The sequence below is a fragment of the Salmo trutta genome, chromosome 28 (assembly GCF_901001165.1).
Source record: "Salmo trutta chromosome 28, fSalTru1.1, whole genome shotgun sequence".
NCBI classification, from domain to species: Eukaryota; Metazoa; Chordata; class Actinopteri; order Salmoniformes; family Salmonidae; genus Salmo; species Salmo trutta.
In genome coordinates this window covers 18,371,668-18,394,303 of record NC_042984.1, presented here as the reverse complement: position 1 = coordinate 18,394,303, position 22,636 = coordinate 18,371,668, and the positions used below count along the sequence as shown (strand labels likewise).

Below are 22,636 nucleotides of genomic sequence, written 5' to 3'. Positions count from 1 at the left end.
AACTTTGTGGAAATTAATATTTGTGTCATTCTCAAAACTTTTGGCCACGACTGTATGTGGTCACATAGAAATGTCCTTGTTTTTGAAAGAAAAACACTTTGTCCATTATTAAAATAGCATCAAATTGATCAGAAATACCGTGTAGACATTGTTAATGTTGTAACTGACTATTATAGCTGGCCATCTAGGCAGAGTTGCAAAGAAAAAGCCATATCTCAAACTGGCCAATAAAAAGAAAAGATTAAGTTGGGCAAAAGAACAGACACTGGACAGAGGCACTCTGCCTAGAAGGCCAGCATCCCGGAGTCCCCTCTTCACAGTTGACATTGAGACTGGTGTTTTGCGGCTACTATTTAATGCAGCTGCCAGTTGAGGTCTTGTGAGGCGTCTGTTTCACAAACTAGACACTCTCTGATGTACTTCTCCTCTTTTCTCAGCTGTGCACCGGGGCCTCCCACCCCTCTTTCTATTCTGGTTAGAGACAGTTTGCGCTGTTCTGTGAAGGGAGTAGTACCCAGCGTTGTACGATATCTTCAGTTTCTTGACAATTTCTCGCATGGAATAGCCTTCATTTCTCAGAACAAGAATAGACTGACGAGTTTCAGAAGAAAGTCCTTTGTTTCTGGCCATTTTGAGCCTTTAATTTAACCCACAAATGCTGATGCGCCAGATACTCAACTAGTCTAAAGAAGGCCAGTTTTATTGCTTATTTAATCAGGATGACAGTTTTCAGCTGTGCTAACATATTTGCAAAAGGGTTTTCTAATGATCAATTAGCCTTTTAAAATTATAAACTTGGATTAGCCAACACAATGTGCCATTGGAACACAGGAGTGATGGTTGCTGATAATGGGCCTCTATAGATATCCCATAAAGAAATCTGCCGTTTCCAGCTACAATAGTCATTTACAACATTAACAATGTCTACACTGTATTTCTGATCAATTTGAGGTTATTTTAATGGACAATTTTTTTTTTTTTCAATAACAAGGACATTTCTAAGTGACCCCAAACCTTTCAACGGTTGTGTGTGTGTGTGTGTGTGTGTGTGTGTGTGTGTGTGTGTGTGTGTGTGTGTGTGTATGTGTATATACAGTTTAAGTCAGAAGTTTACATACACCTTAGCCAAATACATTTAAGCTCAGTTTTTCAGAATTCCTGACATTTAATCCTAGTAAAAATTCCCTGTCTTAGGACAGTTAGGATCACCACTTTATTTTAAGAATGTGAAATGTCAGAATAATAGTAGAGAGAATGATTTATTTCAGCTTTTATTTTTTCCATCACATTCCCAGTGGGTCAGAAGTTTACATTCACTCAATTAGTATTTGGTAGCATTGCCTTTAAATTGTTTAATGTGGGTCAAACATTTCAGGTAGCCTTCCACATGCTTCCCACAATAAGTTGGGTGAATTTTGGCCCATTCCTCCTGACAGAGCTGGTGTAACTGAGTCAGGTTTGTAGGCCTCCTTGCTCGCACATACTTTTTCAGTTCTGCCCACAAATTTCATATCGGATTGAGGTCAGGGCTTTGTGATGGCCACTCCAATTCCTTGACTTTGTTGTCCTTAAGCCATTTTGCCACAACTTTGGAAGTGTGCTTGGGAAGACCCATTTGCGAGCAAGCTTTAACTTCCTGACTGATGTTACTTCAATATATCCACGTAATTTTCAAACCTCATAATGCCATCTATTTTGTGAAGTGCACCAGTCCCTCCTGCAGCAAAGCACCCCCACAACATGATGCTGCCACCCCTGTGCTTCACGGTTGGGATGGTGTTCTTTGGCTTGCAAGCCTCCCCCTTTTTCCTCTAAACATAACGATGGTCATTATGGCCAAACAGTTCTATTTTTGTTTTATCAAAGTAGATGTTCTAACTGACTTGCCAAAACTATAGTTTGTTAACAAGAAATGTGTGGAGTGGTTGCAAAACGAGTTAATGATTGCAACCTCAGTGTATGTAAACTTCCGACCTCAACTGTATGTGTGTGTGTGTGTGTGTGTGTGTGTGTGTGTGTGTGTGTGTGTGTGTGTGTGTGTGTGTGTGTGTGTGTATGTATGTACACACACACACACACACACACACACACACACCCCTACTCATTTGCAAGTTTTTCTTTATTTTTACTAATAGGAAAGACATCAACTATGAAATAACACATATGGAATCATGTAGTAACTAAAAAAAATTGTTAAACCAATCTAAATATATTTTATACTTGAGATTCTTCAAAGTAGCCACCCTTTGCCTTGATGACAGCTTTGCACCTTCTTGGCATTCTCTCAACCAGCTTCACCTGGAATGCTTTTTCAACAGTCCTGAAGGAGTTCCCACATATGGTTAGCACTTCTTGGCTCCTTCTCCTTCACTCTGCCGTCCAACTCATCCCAAACCATCTCAATTGGGTTGAGGTCGGGTGATTGTGGAGGCCAGGTCATCTGATGCAGCACTATCATTCTCCTTCTTGGTCAAATAGCCCTTACACAGCCTGCAGGTGTGTTGGATCATTGTCCTGTTCAAAATCAAATGATAGTCCCACTAAGAGCAAACCAGATGGGATGGCGTATCGCTGCAGACTGCTGTGGTAGCCATGCTGGTTAAGTGTGCTTTGAATGCTAAATAAATCACAAACAGTGTCACCAGCAAAGAACCATCACACCTCCTCCATGCGTCCCGGTGGGAACCACACATGCAGAGATAATCCGTTCACCTACTCTGCGTTTCACAAAGACACAGCGGTTGGAACTAAAAATCTCAAATTTGGACTCATCAGCCCAAAGGACAGATTTCCTTTGGTCTAATGTCCATTGCTCGTGCTTGTTGGCCCAAGCAAGTCTCTTCTTCTTATTGATGTCCTTTTAGTAGTGGTTTCTTTGCAGAAATTCGACCATTTAGGCCTGATTCACGCAGTCTCCTCTGAACAGTTGATGTTGAGATGTCTGTTTCCTGTGGCTGTCCTCATGAGGGCCAGTTTTATCGTAGCGCTTGATGGGTTTTACGACTGCACTTGAAGAAAGTTGAAATTTTCCGGATTGACTGACCATCATGTCTTAAAGTAATGATGGACTGTCATTTTGCTTTGCTTATTTGAGCTGTTCTTGCCATTATATGGACTTGGTCTTTTACCAAATAGGGCTATCTTTTGTATACCACCCCTACCTTGTCACAACACAACTGATTGGCTCAATTGCATGAAAAAGGAAAGAAATTCCACATTAACTTTTTACAAGGCACACCTGTTAATTGAAATGCATTCCAGATGACTACCTCATGATGCTGGTTGAGAGAATGCCAAGAGTGTGCAAAGCTGTCATCAATGCAAAGGGTGGCTACTTTGAAGAAACTCAAAATATTTTAATTTAACACTTTGATTACTACATGATTCCATATGTGTTATTTCATAGTTTTGATGTCTTCACTATTATTCTACAATGTAGAAAATAGAAATAAAAAATTAAGAAAACCCCTGGAATGAGTACTTGTGTCCAAACTTTTGACTGGTACTGTAGAGATGTATTTAAAAACAGCTTTCTTTCACTTTTTGTGTGTGTGCAGAAAGAATGTTGTTCAAGTGCTTTATTTTTCGTGGAGAAAAAAAAACGTTTTTAAATGTAGTCTGCGCCTTTGTCTGTTAAACGTTGAGCTTGTATGTAAATATGGAGAAAAGGAGCTTTGTCGATATGCTGTGAAAATTCTATAAAGTGTGTCAAGATGGCTGTGTGTGTCAAGACAGGCTGCCTAGCGCATTCATAAATTAAACAAGATAAAGTTATTTTATTGCAGTATTTATGCATGAAAGATATGGCTACTTGTGTAGGATGTTTTCTTTTGAATTGTATTTCTGTTGGGTTTGCCTACGTTTTAATGGGAAGACATGGACATATTTTAGTTAATGTGTAATGAAGGACTCAGCAAAGTCAAACAAATGTGTAATGTACTGGTATGTATTTGCCCTTTTGCTATGATGGTGGAATTTACTCTAGGTCATGAAAGGTTAACATAGGAAGCTATTTTAAGTGTGTCTTTTAGATTCAAGACTATTCATTTGTTCTTAAGCAAGACTCCCAAGACACATAACCACTGTCTCAATACTTCAAAGTAACTTCCTTTTTGTATTTTTTTTTATGTTCAAAAGCAACCAATAAATTGCTAGTGGTCATCCAGTTTGATGTAACAGTATTGCACCTCTAGCCTTCCTAAGAACCGCTGTATTCATTGCTTTTCATTTTCCCTGTCGGGTGTTGATATAGGGCAATTGTATTTGTGTGCATGTGTGTATTGTAAATAAAGATGGAGGTGGAATTGTGAATCATGTTACTGTATTCCTAATTAGGCCTACCTTTTACTTATTCTGCCAATTAGATCTAGATGAGCAATAATGCACAGACAGGTGTTGAGACCCAGTGTATGAGCATATGTTTGAGTTTGGCGTGCTGATCAAATTTAAGTTGTTGTTTTTAGTGTGTTCATTTACACTTCTGTAACCATGGTATCAGTTGGAGAACAAACACTATTTGTGCCCTACTTTTATTTTCAATTAGAATTTCAGCAAAATGTCACATTCTGGTTTTGACCATGAGCAGCTGGTCACTGCTCACTACAAAACCACACATCAATGGAATGGAATATTGGGAATGTGCATCCATACAATGTAGTCCAAATACATATTGCCATAACTCCTTAGAGTTGTTTCCTTTGCCGTGTCAAGCACAGAAGCTGAAGAGGAAAAAAAAAAGAATCACATTTTGTCACATGCACCGAATGCAACAGGTGAAGAAGTGTGAATCAGTGTGTGAGTGGTGGTGGTGGGGGTTCCGCTGTGTGTGGATGGGATGCTGCCTTTTCAAAGGGAAACCAGAGCAGGGTGGTGGTATCTGGGCCAGTTATTAATAACAGCAGAGAGAGATGGGTCCTTTAACCATCTGCCAATTATTATTACACATATCTCCCATACACCACCATACCTATACAAATTAAATCACAACAACGGAAGGAAGACTGCCATGTTGGGTAATACTGTACTTAAACAGAACATAAATTGGTTGTAGAACATTAACTAAAGTTAACTAAACAAAGCCCTGCTTCCTTGTGATTCAGCTGTCTAGCCCTGTATACAGAAACAGACATGGTGCAGAGACTTATGAACACAGTGGGGGCTCATGCAACAGCGGCTGAGTGGTTGTTTCAGTGTGTAACATTATCCTCGGTCTGGTCTCATGACTGCAGTTCTCCAGAGCCAGAAACAAGAGAGCCAGAGGTGAGACATGGACCGCTGGGCATATTTGACAGAAGGTAAACTGGCTGGTTGTGTATTATCTTTTTACATGCACAAGGGTATTCTCATTCCTTAATTTCAAAACCTGGAAATGCCAGTCCTAATCTGATTATGTACAGTTCATCCAGGACATTGAGACAGGAGGACAATCTGCCAGGACTAGATTACCAGCAACTTTGCTAGTTTCCATTTGTTATTGAAATAACCTTGTCAGTTTTCAACCTCTTTTCACACCACGAGTAAACATGAACATGACACCAAGTGTTAATAAAAACATTTATTGGTTTCCCATTTGTTCTAAGCGCCTTTCACCTATTTGAACCATCCCGTCATAGCTTTCTCCAACTGAATCCCACCGACATAGATCTTCCCCTGGTTCCACACGTTCTTTAGACCCTCTATGATCAGAAATAACCACGCTCCACAAGACAAACCAAGAAGAATGAACACAGAAAAACATGAAGCCAAGAGAGAATAGCAAGGCGTAGAAATCGGAGGGGACTGACGCCAGTGAAGTCTGACAGACATTGAATGAGTTGTTCCAGAAAGCAGTGTGAGAAGTGCTACAGCTGCTATATAGCATGTTGTGTTGATAAACATGTAAGCACAGGTAAAGCTGCTATGTGCCTGCAACCAATATCTGCTGCTTGAGAGCAAGCTTGAAAACAGTCAAAGCAAACACCCCCTAAACAGCAGATTATTAGATTTATTTACAAGAGTAACTTTCAAAGCGACACATAAAACAGAAAGATGTCATGAGTGAGGCAGAGTCACATCTGTATGACTGAGCAGTACTTTTTGAAAATAGCTCATTCATTCAAGCTATACATAACTATATACAAAGTACAAATAAAACCACAAATTATTATCTTTATACATTAGAGGTTTATCATTCAACACCCAAAAAATGACAAATCTAACAGGGGTTTTACTATTGCTAAGAATTAAGGATTCTAAACCAACAAGTGCTCATTTTGATCACTGAAGCGCTTTTCTGGGGCATTAGTAATATACCCCCTCAGGCCTTATTGCTTAACTATAGTGTATGCTATATGACCACTATACTACGCTTCTTAGGCGCAACACAATGCCTATACAACAAACCCCCAAGGTACCTTATTACTATTAAAACTGGTTGCCAACGTAATAATAGCAGTAAAAACAAATGTTTTGTCATACGCGTGATATACCACGGCTGTCAGCCAATCAGCACGCCGAGCTCGAACCACCCAGTTTATAAACAAAATTAAGACAGGACTTCAACAGATAAATAGCCCCCGACTGCACACTTATGTTCAAGCTTGCATTCTTGTACATACTAAAATCAGAAGACCTTGTACTCCCAATCCTTCAAAGATGACAAGTCTATGCTATTATTAAATCAGGCCTTTGGGTACTCCAGGCTTCAATTCAGAGCTCTATCATATACATCCTACCCACACAAATCCCACATTACAAAAGATGCCCAGACAGAAATTGAAAAAGAATGTAAGACACAATTGAATGACAAAAAAACAAAAGGTTATTTTGATCATAGAGGTGTGTTCAAGGTTAAATCCATTGAAGTCAGGGAATCAAGCCAGACGAATGAAAATAAATATATATATTTATTTATATATATTTATTTATTTTTAAAAGGGGGCAGTACCCTTTTTTTCCTGATTTGCATCCTTCTTCGGCGAAATTGAACATCTTCCGTGGAAGTTACATACTTTTACAGAGAAAGACCTTTTTCTTTACTGGAGTGTTCTTGGGAGTGAAATCAGAATGGTTAGAGTGACATTGGGGGAAATGTATAGATAAATGGGGTGCGGGTTTCAGGCAAAAATAATGTTTCCCTGTTTTAGATTAGGCCAGGATTTCCAGATAATCAAAGCTTCAGCAACTAATACCAGCATAATGTGACCGAAATTAAAAGTAACTTGCTTCCTTATTAATTGTGCTTGCTTTTTAAAGGGGTTAATCTTGATGTCAAACTACCACAAGTTAAATCTCAATTGATGACCATTTGGCATTCGTCTGTAACTCCCCACATAATTCTATGTTTATGTAGCCTGGAAATCAAAGGATATGCGCCAATTGAAACAATAATAAAACAGTATACGAGTTTGGATTCCATGCTACTTTTTATGCCCCTTCACATCTTCAATCTGTTGGTGACCCAGTCCTCCCAGGCACATGGGGAAAGCTGATGAGATGCTACAAGACCACATTAGCCTACTGTGCTGTAATTGTCTTGAGTCAGGAACAGAGGTAGGTGGGAGCTCTGTAGTAATGAGGTGGAGTGACAGACTGGGCAGCATACCTAGAGGCATGGGGTTAGCAAACACTGGACATAAATTAAACTAGCTGTAATCTCTAGGCAGGTGAATTGTATATACATCGAGTGCACAAAACATTAAGGACACATGCTCTTTCCATGACAGACTGACCAGGTGAAAGCTATTATCCCTTATTGATGTCACTTGTTGAATTCGCTTCAATCAATCAATGTAGATGAAGGAGATGAGACAAGTTAAAGGATTTTTAAGCCTTGAGACAATTGATACATGGATTGTGAATGCGTGCCATTCATAGGGTGCATGGCCAAGACAAAAGATTGAAGTGCCTTTGAACGGGGTATGGTAGTAGGTACCGGGTGCACTGGTTTGAGTGTGTCAAGAACTGCAACACTGCCGGATTTTTCTCGCTCAACAGTTTCCTGTGTGTATCAAGAATGGGTTGTGGACCAAAGGACATCCAGCCAACTTGACACAACTGTGGGACGCATTGGAGTCTGCATGGGCCAGCCTCCCTGTGGAACGCTTTCGACACCTTGTAGAGTCCATGCCCTGGCAAATTGAGTCTGTTCTGAGGGCAAAACGGGGCGGGGGGGTGCTACTCAATATTAGGAAGGAGTTCTTGTTTTTTTACACTCAGTGTATGAGTACGTGTTTTGCATCTTCTCTCTTTATCTTCCTAATGTGGAGGCAAAGCGGGGATATATAATATAGCATATCTATGAATACCTAACAGTGTCTCACACCAAACAATGTAAATATCAAAATGCCCTTTTTGGGGATTTTTGATTTATAATAATAAATTAAAAAAGTGTACTGTCTCTTTGAATCTCTTTCATGGGATGGGGGCGAGGCCAGCTTTTATTTGTTATTTCCTCCCTTCTCTCCTCTCCCTCTTCAGCCTGACTTGTTGGCCCCCACCAGGGTCATGAGTCCGTCCGTGCTCATGGACTTGGGGCGTTCCAGGGGGAAGCCCAGGGCTCGGCTCCAGATCAGCTGGGCCAGCACTCCCAGGGCTCGGGACACACCGAACAACACAGTGTAGTAGTTCATCTCTGTCATCCCATAATACTGTAGTGGAGAGAGGTCAGGGGGAAGGCCAGGGAGAGATCAAATATGTTTTGTTACAGAGGGTCAACAAAAATGGAATGATTAAAAGACTAAACTAATACATACAGGTGCTGTGTCTTGTGATGCTTATAATTGAAGTACATCTGGATTGTAATGCTGACTGGTCAAAATACATTTAGAATGCACTTTCAAATTCAACTTCCATCGAAGTTTCAGAATAGATCTGCATTACATTGCAATACGTAACATTACAATAGGACATTGTTGAGCAGAATGCCCGAATAAAGAATATTGCTTACCTGCAGCAGCACTCCACTGTGGGCATCTACGTTGGGCCAGGGGTTCTTGGCCTTACCCTGCTCTAGCAGCACTGGGGGCACAATCTTGTAGAGCTGGTGCACCAGCTTGAACATGGGGTCATTGGGCAGGTGCTTAAAGGCAAACTCCTGCTGGCATTGGTACCTGGGATCAGTCTTCCTCAGGACAGCATGCCCGTAGCCTGGCACCACCTACGGCAGAGAGAGAGGGTGTGAGGAGTAGGGTTGCAAACTTCCCCCAAATGTCCTGTGTTCTTCAGGATCCCCGTTGGAGGATTCACTCCTTCCTTCCTGATTCCCAGAATCCTGGAGAACTAGGGAATTTTTGGTAAGATGTGTTGTAATAGTGAAGCCAGATACACTCTTACCCTGCCAGACTTGAGTGTGTTCCAGATGTAATCCCTCATCTTCTCATCAGACACCTCCCCTCCCATTTCCGTCTGCAGGGCCGTCAGCCACACCAGTACCTCCTGCAGGGCACACAGAAACACATATCAGTAACATACTGTTATAATCTCAGCAAGTCTAAAACAGGAACACTCTATAAAAGCACTGTTGTGCTGATGTTAAGGAAAAGCCAGTTACGCCAACATTACTATCGTTCTGTCCATCCATCTATCCATCCATGTGACTGTGCAGAGCAAAGGACAGGATTGACACAGACCTGGTTGGCCAGCCCATGCAGAGGTCCAGCCAGCCCGTTCAGAGCAGCACTGAAGGAGAGGTAAGGGTCGGACAGAGCACTGCCCACCAGGTGACTTGTGTGGGCGCTGACGTTGCCTCCCTCATGGTCACTGAAACCCCAAAGGGTCACATTCAATGTGACCACATTTAATGTATAGTAATTCATTACAAAATTGTACTTCACATTATTGATTATTACTAACTAAAACATTTATACAGAGCTATATTCAAATACAGCGTTAACCTCCCCAAAACTGTAGAATCATTCTAATGCAACAATATAAACACTAGGGGGCAGAGAATTTTTATATTTGAGGGTCTCACAATTCTCTATCATGCAATGCCAGAATTTAGTGGCAAAGGAAGGAGCTACAGCCAAAAATGACAAAATGGCAACCCCCCCAAAAGTCAAATAAATCAATGACTTACAATGGTTAATAATATGAATACCTGGGTTTTATAGAGTGCTTTTCAATGACCCAAAGGCGCTTAAACTGTAATTATGCTTAAAATATACATCCTTCAGGGTTGGTTTCAATGGAGATTCTTCAGTGGAGATTCTTAACCTGAAACTGGCCCATAGTAAAATACCTGTGGATGGTGAGGTAGAGCCTCATAAGTTCAGTGAACTCAGCAGAGTTGCTGTAGCCCAGCATGTTGGCGAAGTTAGCGGACCAGTCCTGGTTGGAGTCAATAGCTCCAATGCTGCTTCCCTCACGGTACAGGTTACGGTAGATCTTAGCAGCAACACATGGCAACTTGGCAATTAAGTCCATGGAGTCCTCATAGATGAACTGGAATAGAGTAGATGAACTGAATAGATGAACAGGAATAGAGTAGATCCACAGGAATAGAGTAGATGAACTGAATAGAGAAGGGTAGGTGGTTTAATCAACAGTCAGTAGACTGTCTCCCACAGGTTCTCACTGAAAGATGATAAATCCCACACACGATTACCTCAGTAGGTGATTTCCTGTTGATGTTTTGGTCTGTGAGCTTTTTCAAGTCTGTCTGTCGAACTTAAACTTAAATTTAGCCTAATCTTTAACCAGGAAGTCGAGGAAGAGATGAATATGCTCTTGTTCAAGGGAGACCTGGTGTGCGTGTTAAAATTCACATTTAAAAGAACAGACACTTGAAAATCAGTCAAGGTTTAGTGAAGACGACTCATTGATCTGGCATCACACACTGGTTTAATGCCTTTAGCCACACCTCTGCCTGTACTGCATTGTATTGTGAGGAATGCAGACCTGGGTTCAAATTATATTTAAAATCTTTCAAATACTTTGAGCGTTGGCTTTAGCCTGCCTGAAGCGCCAGATGTTCATGGTTTACACCTTAATGGCTATTCTATTTGTTCCATCTCACCAGGCACACTCAAACACAGACAACGTATTTAAAAAAACATGTCAAATACCATTTGAACCCAGGTCTGTGAAGAATACATGCTGAGATCTGTCTGTGTGACTTACCTCCCAGTACTTGGCCTTGTTGACGCCCTCGGAGTATGCCCGGGCAAAGCTGCTCTCGCTGTTCAGAGCTGTGATTGCGGCACTGAACTGGGACATTGGGTGAAGGTTGGTGGGGAAGTTATCTAGCATGGTGACGACGTGGGAGGGGAGTGCTGCCCGCTTAGCCCATTCTTTGGACAACCAGCTCACCTGGAGAGATGAGATGCAAACATGATCGGTGAGTACAAGTAGGGCCAATAAAAAATTTGAGACAGGAAATGTTCTTCAATCCAAAACATAAATCACCATCACTTTGCTATGGTTGTAGAACTTCAATGCCTTCCTCCTAAACCATAAAGTAACTTGCTTCTGGTATGTAATATAGGAAATTCCTCCAGCTGAGCCATATTAGGGTGGAATTAGATCTCATCTCGTGGTGGCTTCAAGAAAGAGCTGCAGCAAACACCAAATGCCAAGGATGTGTGTTGGAGTTGGGTCGTTGCTGGGTGCAGTAATACCCACAATTTGTGGCCCAAAAACAAGAAGCTAGCTTTGTAGTGGGACCGGTTTGTCCAGTTGAAGCGAGCGGATTGGATGAAGGGAACCACGGGCACGTCTACTGTATGCAGTGCTCATTTAACCACGGAGGACTTTGATAGCTATAACAAGTGGAAGGCAGGATTCGGAATGAGTGACTGAAACCAGGTACTATGCAGAGCGTGAATGTTATGCCAGCAACCTCTGTTCCCTACCGGTACATCACAAGAGTCAGCAGTAATGAGATAAACCAGGTAAATTCAATGTGGATTTACCTCCCTATATCTCTATTGTATTAGCTGATCCCTCAGGCTGGTGAAAAGGCCTCTTCCTAGGCTCTTCTTTGGTTATTAACTCAGCTGTCAATTGGTAAGTCTCCACGCTCTCTACTTTATATCTGTTAGATTTATATATATTTTTCCTGCTTGTGCTAGAATAGTTGGTGTTGTTCTCTGGCTTACCACTTAGCTATGTCGACCGTGGTGGTTGGCCAACTAGGCTAGTTAGCTGGCTATGCTAGCAAGCAGGCTAAAATAAGTAACCATAGCTGACTGGCTAAGATAACTGCATATACGGCAACATTATTTGATAATTGTTTAGATGGTGTTATGCATGTTCCAAACTTTGGTTTACTTTAAATGTTTCTGTAAGCTAGGTGTTGATCGCAACTGGCTGACTCATGCAGTGCTAACCTAACGTTAGCAGGCTAGTAGGGCTAACATTAGCAGGCTAGTTGGCTAGCAACTTTGCAAGCTGATTTCTATCAATAAATTCATAAATTAATTTGATTTTAAGTTAGCTGAACATTTTATTGAAACCAGTAGTTATGAAGGTGCAAACGATTTGGTTTAATTTGAAGTTATACATTAAGTTATTTCTGTTGGAGTTTACATTATAAGGAATATGCTGACTGGCCCGGTCCTCCATATAAAACGGCACATCCCCCAAAAAAACATTTTCTGGCATGACTTCGGCATTCTGATCGGTTTTATGTAATAACTTGAAAAATAAAAGTGAGGTCTAACATGGCATTGAAACTTCTCGTGCGTATAATAATGCAAATCCATGTGGTTATGTTTATGCTACCCTTTAACCTCCTTTTTCACTTGACCAGACTAAATCTTCACATTCAGTTTAAATTAGACTTAGCACATCTAGCCCTAGCCCCATCTCACCTGTTCCTCTGTGGGGACCTGTCCTGTGACCAGCAGCCAAAAGAGGCCTTCAGGCAGCGGCTCCTGACCTCCTGGAGCCTTGGGCAACAGCTGCTGACACTCTGGAATGCTGTAGCCACGGAAGCGGATGCCCTAAAGACAAATTTGACACAATTTACATAGTGCCTTCAGAAAGTACTTACACCCCTTTTTCCACATTTTGTTGTCTTACAGACTGAATTTAAAATTTATTAAAATGTAGATGTTTTGTCACTGGCCTACACACACACACACACAATACCCTAATATCAAAGTGGAAATATGTTTTTCAAAATTTACACCAAATCATTTAATAAAGAAAAACCAAAATGTTATAAGTATTCAACCCGTTTGTTATGGCAAGCCTAAATAAGATCAGGAGTAAAAATAATGTGCTTAACAAGTCACATAATAAGTTGCATGGACTCACTCTGTGTGCAATAAGTGTTTAACATGATTTTTGAACGACTACCTCATCTCTGTACCCCACACGTACAATTATCTGTAAGGTCCCTCAGTCAAGCAGTGAATTACAAGCACAGATTCAACTACAAAGACCAGAGGTTGTTCAATGCCTTGCAAAGAAAGGCACCTATTGGTAGATGGGTTAAAAAAATAAAAATAAATAAAGACCCTTTGAGTATGGTGAAGTTATTAATTACACTTTGGATGGTAACTCAGTTGCCGGAGAGGACAGAAACTGCTCATGGATGTCACCCTGAGGCCATTGGCCGTGATAGGAGAAAACTGAGGGTGGACCAACAAAATTGTAGTTACTCAACAATACTAACCTAATTGACAGGGTGAAAAGAAGGAAGCTGTACAGAATAAAAAGATTCCAAAACATGCACCCTGTTTGCAACAGGGCATTAAAGTAATACTAGAAAAAAATCTGTCAAAGCAATTAACTTTTTGTCCCTAATACAAAGTTATGTTTGGGGCAAACCCAATACAACTAATTACTGAGTACCACTCTCTATATTTTAAAGCATAGTTGTGGCTGCATCATGTTATGGGTGTGCTTGTAATTGTTAATTTTTTATCCTGAAAAACTCCCCAGTCCTTAACGGAATGGAGCTAAGCACAGTCAAAATCCTAAAGGACAACCTGGTTCAGTCTGCTTTCCAACAGACACTGGGAGATTAATTCACCTTTCAGCAGGACAATGAACTAACAGACAAGGCAAAATCTACACTGGAGTTGCTTTCCAAGAAGACAGTGAATGTTCCTGAGTGGTCGAGTTACAGTTTTGACTTAAATATACATGAAAATCTATGGTAAGACCTGAAAGTGGTTGTCTAGCAATGATCCAAAAGCAATTTGAGAGCTTGAAGAATTTTTTTTATAATAAAATGGCCAAATGGTGTACAATCCAGGTGTGGAAAGCTCTTAGAGACTTACCCAGAATGACTGTAATCACTGCCAAAGGTGCCTCTACAAAGTATTGACTCGAGTGTGAATACTTATTTCTGTATTTCATTTTCAATAAAATGTGCAAAAATGTCTAAAAACATGTTTTCACTTTGTCATTAAGGTGTATTGTGTGTAGATGGGCGAGAAATTGCTTTCATCAATTTTGAATTCAGGCTGTAACACAAAATGTGGAATAAGTCAAGGAGTCTGAATACTTTCTGAAGGCACTCAGCTTCACACATCAATTATTCTGTGGGTGTTACTGTTTAGTGGATTATTTGTGTTGTGATGGCAGGAAACACACCTCATCAGGATCCAGCACTGAGGTCTCGTACACCAGACCCTTCATGCCCCTCATCCCACCATAGACCTGTGAAACGGAAATTACATTCTGTACAGAAAGCTCAATATAGGCTAGACTAATTCTCTCTGATCAAAGTCCAGAAATAAGTGTCTCAGATCAAAATGTGTAAAGATGACCCTGATCTTAATTCATCTACATTCTTCATAGTCATAAAAAGAGTGAAGATGTCATGTGAATGATAAATGTGTGGATGACGGTCTCTGTAAGAGCTGAGGTGTGTGTAACTCTGGAGTGAGTCTGCTGTGATTTCTGGTGTGGGAGGCAAGAGCTGTGACTCCGCTTTATATTTTAAGTATTTTTTTTGCATTAGTCCGCTGTTGGTACAGTCTCAAAATGTTTTGAATGTCAGCAATCAAGTTTTCAAGAAGCAAAGTGTCATCGGCCACATCATCATGAGGCTGTGCTCAGCTGGCAGGGAACAGGCTGAGTAGTGGTACATTACATGACCGCTAGTATGCTAAAAGGGGGATGGCTGAGGGGCAACATCAGACCCAATCACGTAGCAGCCGGTTTATAATAAAGTAATATGAATCCATTTCTACATATTGATAAACTAAAGACCCTCACCACACATCATTTTGTTAATGGAATTTTGCTTTTCTGATCTTTGTGGCGTGGTGGTTAATTTCTTTACTATCAAATGAGGAGAGACAACCTTATCACACAAGTCAGAGTTACACTTAAACTAAATCTTTAAATCACTTAATAATGGAGCAGGTCAATACTACACAAACATATAAAGTGAATCGATTGAGTGCTCTACGATAATGATGGCTGGTCGACGAATCACCCTTAGATGATTCGTTGAGAGCCCCGAGACAAAAGTACAAAGGTCTTTTATAGCCAAGATACACCCCTTTCAACCTACATGATGAACAGATGTATAGAATGGGTCACAAGGTTAAGATTTGTATGAAAGATACTTATAATTCACAGCAGACAGTATCTTCTGTAAAAACATTGTGTAGAGACCAGTGTCTGTGTAGAGACCAGTGTCTGGCCCCCCAACTCCATACTGGAGCCATGTCTCACTGGTACCGTATAGAACAGAAACATGAACTCATGCTCTGGAATGCGGTATCCCCAAAGACATCATAAATCTCCTGTCAGTGTTATCTCCCAGAGGCCCATCCTCAGTAGAACATAGACGAACGAGCGTTCTAGCCACCCCTTATTCTATTGCATAAAACAACCATTTGATGCAATAAAAGTATTATAACATAATCTTGCAATTTTCCTCTCACAGTGGTTTATTTCTACATTAAAAGCCTTTGATTCTCTTGTATGGTTTTACCAACATTATGTTCTGAGAATGAATACGGCTCAATTACTTACCATATCAACAGTGATCGATCCAATGTTGGTTTTGCCATACTGCTGTTTGAAGCTCTTGATCCTACTTTGTTCTTTTGGGATGAGGTCTGATAGAACATCCTTTAAATTCTGCAAAAACACAGACATGTCTCTGAAAGCTCAGTCAAAATAACATTTGTTGAAAACCAGCCTATATAAAAAAAGGTCAACTACAGAGAACCTAGTGAAAACTGTGTGATAACACTGCCAAGTCTGTGTTAGTTAAACAACCATTATATCCAAAACATAGGTTGAAAAACACAGGCTTATAAAGTCAGCATGGTCCATAATGGCAAATCTCTTCTTGTCAATCCCTATTAATATCATGCTTCACCAACAATAACGTTAATAATGGGCAAACTGACAATGAGTGGCCTTGAAGAGGTGGTCTGAGAGTACTTACTGTTGATGAGCTGGCATGTCTGGATGCCACAATGACACATGAGGCATTCTGCAGAGAGGAAAATGCAAGCATCAGAAAACATGAGCCTGAGGGAGGGTCTGTGGTCAAAACAAAGACATGGTTAGCACTGAGTGTATAGGAAGCATTAGAGAAGCTTCAAATTAGCTGCGTAGCACAACTGCACTCTGATTTCCAATACCTGCAGCTAGACTATTAGAAGTAGGTCTAATTTAATCATTGAGCTGATAGTACCATGAAATCCTGATTTCTCGCTGCTTCTCAGTTAGCCTAAATATCCAACCCCATAGACTAACAACATCCACAACAGGGTGGGCAGATCAGGTAATTGGTTCTGTATAGATAACTGTTATCTGGTCCGGCAAACCGCAATGTCTGCCTTGACTGCAGATAACAGTGGAGACCATTATACTGTTGTCAGAGGTAAATGGGAGCAGCTAGTATAATGAATGAAAATGAACCTAGAGGGTTTATAGCGAAAAGCTAGCAATATTTCTCAATTTCAATGAACCATAATGTATTTGTTACTCCAGCTATCCAGCTGCATTTGTCTAAGGCTACCACCCATCAATGGCAGATGACCCTAAGGACTCGGTCACTAGAACTAGGAGATTGAGTGGGATTAACAGGAATGTTCTTGAGTGAGTAAATAAAAAATAAAAAATAAAAAAATACAAATAAAATCTTTTTAAAATCAGCCCAGTCAGGATATGAAAGTTGTTGACTGGCTGCCAGTAACCTTGTAGCTTAGCAGGTGATTACTACCAGTAGTCTGAAACCAGACCAGAGAGGAAGAGGCGAAGCGAGAGGTTTCACTCTCGCAAAAACATGTCCAAAATAAGCCCAATGCGTTTCTATGGGTTTGTTTTTTTATTTAAGCTTGTCTTTGGGACAACGGCTCCCATTGTTAGGGCAAAGACATGAGCATCTCGTCATTATATACAGATCTCTGACCAGACTCATCAGTCAGATTGTCAAAGTCAATGGAAGGGGGATGGAGCCAGGGGATCAACGCAAGGGACATCTGGCTACAAGATTCCCAAAAAACACGCCCCTTCGATACAGCCACAACCGGAAGTAACTTTTTCATAGTAGGTTAGGAGAATTAATGTGGCAGGTTGGAAAATTAGGTTAAGGTTAGCAAAAAGGGTTAGGAAAAGTGTTAGGTTTAGCAAAAACCTGGGATGAAAAGTCACTTCCGGGTGTAGCTGTATGGAAGTGGCATGTTTTTAGGGAGTCCCATCTGGCTACGTTCCCACTGGGTGGAACTCTACTTTAGGTGTGGGCAGCCTACATCCCATAGCAGCTATAATCCAACATTAAAACAGTGATCAATCATTCGATTTTTAATGGAAGGCCAGCATCCCGGAGTCACCTCTTCACTGTTGACGTTGAGACTGGTGTTTTGCGGGTACCATTTAATTAAGCTGCCAGTTGAGGACTTGTGAGGTGTCTGTTTCTCAAACTAGACACTAATGTACTCTTGCTCAGTTGTGCACCGGGGCCTCCCACTCTTTGTATTCTGGTTAGAGCCAGTTTGCGCTGGTCTGTGAAGGGAGTAGTACACAGTGTTGTACGAGATCTTCAGTTTCTTGGCAATTTCTTGCATGGAATAGCCTTCATTTCTCAGAACATGAATAGACTTACGAGTTTCAGAAGAAAGTTATTTGTTTCTGGCCATTTTGAGCCTTTAATCTAACCCACAAATGCTGATGCTCCAGATACTCAACTAGCCTAAAGGCCAGTTTTATTGCTTCTTTAATCAGAACAGTTTTCAGCTGTGCTAACATAATTGCAAAATGGTTTTAATAGTAATTTACAACATTAACAATATCTACACTTTATTTCTGATCAATTTGATGTTATTTTAATGGACAAAAATCTGCTTTTTTTCCCAAAACAAGGACCTTTCTAAGTAACCCCAAACATTTGAACGGTAGTGTGTGTGTGATTAAAAAATATATATATTTTAATGGCACAGGAGACACCCGTCTTATGCACGCCCATCTCAGTGAACTAATCCTTTGCGGAGGCCGCGGGGATGGCACAGTACAAGAAGGGGACTGCACAATGCACATTCGGGGGGCGGCAGGTAGCCTAGTGGTTAGAGCGTTGACCTAGTAACCAAAAGGTAGCAAAGTCAAATCCCCGAGATGACAAGGTAAAAATCTGTCGTTCTGCCCCTGAACAAGGCAGTTAACCCACTGTTCCTAGGCCATCATTGAAAATAAGAATTTGTTCTTAACTGACTTGCCTAGTTAAATAAAGGTAAAATAAAATGCATTGTTTCATAAATTACGTGTGTGAATTGTTTGCTATCACCAGTAGTACATTTACCTAGTGGTTAGCGTCGGGCCAGTAACCGAAAGATCAAATCCCCGAGCTGACAAAGTAAAAATCTGTCATTCTGCCCCTAAGCAAGGCAGTTAACCCACTGCTCCCCAGGCCCCGAAGACGTGGATGTCGATTAAGGCAGCCCCCCGCACCTCTCTGATTGAGGGGTTGGGTTAAATACGGAAGACATTTCAGTTGAAGGCGTTAGTTGTACAACTGACTAGGTATCCCCCTTTCTGTTACCATTAATTCCTAGAAAAGCTAAATATACACTAACTGTACACTATTTTAACCGGTTATCACATTTACAGCCGACAGTATTTTCCAGTTACAACACTTTTCTGGCATCCTCCTTCCGATACACACAGTTGTTCGTAGATGCTAGATTGCCATGTTACAGCGGTTCTAATTGGCTAGATGGCCGGGTGTGAATCCTAACGCTATAAAAAGGTGTATTCATTTAACCTTTTATTTAATGAAAGGTTTCCAAAACCGTATCGCAAGCAAGGATTATTAACGTGTAGACAAAGTGCTGGGACTACTGTACACAGTTCCACAACGTCATCAATGCTTCAACTGAGAATCAAAGAGGGAGCCCTCATTGGTGAACGAGAGGTACATCTGTCTGAGGATTGAAAGTGAACAGTCCAAATAAGATGTTGCAAGTTACCGTGATTTGTCAGCTATCTGGGCCATAGAAATAGAATAATCTGAGCAGGAGGGTAATTGGGTGAAGGCAGTACTGTAGGTTACAATCTAGTTACAGCCGGTGTGCCAAGGACACTCAGACAGTTTTTAAGTCTTACTCCTGACCAAGGAGGTAGTTGCTTGAAACCCAATGGGCAGAAATGAGCGTTTGAATCAGGAAAGTTTCCTCTCACAACTTCCACAAGCCAGAATGTCAAATAAAATTATATTTGAACGTACTTTACCAGTTGTCCTTGCAGTTGGTCCTTTGGCAGTAGGAGACAATATATCCACAGGAAAGTATAATTACATCAACTTTTGAAAGTGCTGGTAGCGCTCAGACTTCTATCACCTGAAGCATGTGCACAAGAAAAAGAATACATGCACGAGCCTCATGTCTACTTACCAAGCACATGTTTACATGGTTCTGTGCATGCTTCAGGTGATATAAATCTGAACACACTACCAGAGCTTTGAAAAGTTAATGTAATTATACTTTCTTGTGGATATTGCTTCACATTACTACTGCCAAAAGGACCAACTGCACAGACAACCGGTAAAGTATGTTAAAACATAATTGTATTCAACATTCTGGCTTGTAGAGGTCGTGAAAGGAAACTTTCCTGATTCAAAACACTCATTTCTGCCGGACATAGAATTCAATGCAATTTAACGTTGGGTTTCCAGGCAAGAGGTAGCAGTGGCACCCAGGAATCAATACAGACCTCTGTGGAATGCATGAAGATAGACAAGACAGAATTCAAATCAATGTGTTATTGAAACTTCAGTGTTGCACATAGACCTATTACATAATAGGATAGTTAACTGGCTAGGTATACTGAATAAAGATCAACACAATATGCAACAACTTCAAATATTATACTGAGTTACAGTTCATAAGGAAATCAGTCCATTAAAAATAAATTAGGCTCTGATCTATGGATAGGGGCGGGTTCCTGTTTAATCAACTTCTTGATATGCCACACCTGTCAGGTGGATGGATTATCTTGGCAAAGGAGAAATGCTCACTAACTTGGATGTCAAAAAAAAAAAAAAAAAGTGTCCACAAAATGAGAGAAAAGCTTTGTGCATATGGAACATTTCTAGGATCTTTTCTATAAACTCATGAAACACAGGACCAACACTTTACAAGTCGCGTTTATATATTTTTTTCAGTGTAGATTGCGACATAAATGGAGACTTGGCAACAATACAGCACCCGAAAATGAACAAACCTAGATAGTTGCTGTTGTATTGGCTAATAGTTAGGACATTTACTTATGAATGGAAACGTTAGCACTGAAGGTCAAATGAGGGGAAGTGGAGGAGCAGATTAGCTAGCCAGCCAATTAACGTGCCACTGCTGACAGTAGGTAGCTAACATAAGACTATGCATTATTTTGGATGATCTAAACAAGCAGTTTAAATTACTTCCATGTGAGATGAGGGATAGCTAACTAGCTGTCAAACGTCAACCTCCTACACAATCAATCTCCTGTTAGTTAACGTTATCCGTCACTGTCAACTGGCTAGCTCGCAGCTAACCTAAAAAGACGAGAAACAGTAGTGCCAACACATTTAAGAGAGGACCACCGTTGGCAAGCTTCAAAACAGTCTGGCGATGTGTAGCCACTAGCATACATGAACAACAACCGACATTTTTCATGGATAGCGAGCAAGCCGGCTAGCTAGTTGTTGAAGTTTACTTGTTAGTTTCTAGCAAATTAGCGAACACTGACGCCCACTCTACTTCGAAGAGGCTCTTTGCCTCGCCTTACCTTTGACTGAAGGAGTCTTGGCGCTAGCCTGCTGATACTGGTAGCCAGAAAGGACATGATGTCTGTGGGAAAATATATTTATTCTGAAAGACAGTGCCCAGCGAAGCTAGTTGAAGGTGCCCCTACAGAAAAAGCACTACTGAAGGTTGAAGGGGGATTCGGGCCCGCAAGTAGGCGTATCGTTGATTGGATGGCGGTTGCAGCGAAATGTAACCTGATTGGCCAGTTGAGCCTCGTGTGTCTCTATCAATCGAAACGATTGGCTAAGGAAAACGGAAGACTGGGATGGAACTCATTTCCGTTTCATTCTGTCACACAATTTAAATGAATTGAGTGAGAGAGTAAAACATCATTGTTTCTGGACATGACCATATAAATTATAGGTGTAGATCTGAAATAATTTGATAAATATCAGCAATATTTTACTTTTGATACTTAGTATATTTTAGCGATTACATTTAGTTTTGATCTTTAACTATATTTAAATCCCAAATACTTTTAGACTTTTACTGAAGTAGTATTTTACTGGCTGACTTGTTTGGCCCTGTCCGGGGGTATCGTCGTACGGGGCCACAGTGTCTCCCGACCCCTCCTGTCTCAGCCTCCAGTATTTATGCTGCAATAGTTCATGTGTCGGGGGCTAGGGTCAGTCTGTTATATCTGGAGTATTTCTCCTGTCTTATCCGGTGTCCTGTGTGAATTTAAGTATGCTCCCTCTAATTCTCTCTCCCTCCCGGAGCACCTGAGCCCTGGGACCATGCCTCAGGACAACCTGGCTTGATGATTCCTTGCTGTCCCCAGTCTACCTAGTTGTGCTGCTGCTCCAGTTTCAACTGTTATGCCTGCGGCAATGGAACCCTGACCTGTTCACCGGACATGCTACCTTGTCCCGGTCCTGCTGTTTTTCGACTCTCTACCGCACCTGCTGTCTCTAACTCTGAATGCTCGGCTATGAAAAGCCAACTGACATTTACTCCTGAGGTGCTGTCCTGTTGCACCCTCTGCAACCACTGTGATTATTATTATTTGACCCTGCTGGTCATCTATGAACTTTTGAACATCTTGGCTATGTACTGTTATAATCTCCACCCGGCACAGCCAGAAGAGGACTGGCCACCCCTCAGAGCCTGGTTCCGCTCTAGGTTTCTTCGTAGGTTCATGCCTTTCTAGGGAGTTTTTCCTAGCCACCGTGCATATACATCTGCATTGCTTGCTGTTTGGGGTTTTAGGCTGGGTTTCTGTATAGTACTATGTGACATCGGCTGATATAAAAAGGGCTTTATTTGATTGATTGACTTTCACTTGAGTAACTTTCTATTAAGGTATCTATACTTTTACTCAAGTATGAGAATTGGGTACTTTTTCCACCACTGGCCATATTGCACTTATCCAATTCTTGCCAAATATATTTAGTCTGACTGTTGAGGTCTAGGTTAAAAACACCTGGTACCAACGAGACCGGTTCAAGAAATTATAC

The 22,636-nt window shown here is 41.0% G+C and overlaps 1 protein-coding gene and 1 long non-coding RNA gene across 2 annotated transcripts; one reads left to right on the top strand and one right to left on the bottom strand.

The window, feature by feature from the left end:
* Window positions 1–5,539: 5,539 nt before the first annotated feature.
* LOC115165660 (citrate synthase, mitochondrial) lies at window positions 5,540–21,345 on the bottom strand. Its single transcript, XM_029718926.1, has 11 exons — window positions 21,160–21,345; window positions 16,343–16,390; window positions 15,922–16,029; window positions 14,527–14,592; window positions 12,792–12,923; window positions 11,101–11,289; window positions 10,220–10,422; window positions 9,609–9,738; window positions 9,313–9,414; window positions 8,927–9,136; window positions 5,540–8,627 (listed from the first exon to the last, which is right to left on the bottom strand). The coding sequence occupies exons 1-11, from the start codon at window positions 21,214–21,216 to the stop codon at window positions 8,454–8,456; spliced, it is 1,419 nt and encodes a 472-aa protein (XP_029574786.1). The 5' UTR covers window positions 21,217–21,345; the 3' UTR covers window positions 5,540–8,453.
* LOC115165662 (uncharacterized) lies at window positions 11,226–12,647 on the top strand. The gene is made up of 2 exons (XR_003870216.1): window positions 11,226–11,317; window positions 11,465–12,647. It is a non-coding gene; the product is annotated as an uncharacterized LOC115165662 (long non-coding RNA).
* Window positions 21,346–22,636: the final 1,291 nt, after the last annotated feature.

What these genes read in the sequence shown, in the direction of transcription:
- LOC115165660 (XM_029718926.1), bottom strand. Translation starts at nt 21,216, where the DNA reads ATGTCCTTTCTGGCTACCAGTATCAGCAGGCTAGCGCCAAGACTCCTT. An exon ending in TGCATGGGCTGGCCAACCAG is followed by an intron (nt 9,415 to 9,608) that starts GTCTGTGTCAAT and finishes TGTGCCCTGCAG; the next exon opens with GAGGTACTGGTGTGGCTGAC. An exon ending in ACAGTGGAGTGCTGCTGCAG is followed by an intron (nt 8,628 to 8,926) that starts GTAAGCAATATT and finishes TCTCCACTACAG; the next exon opens with TATTATGGGATGACAGAGAT.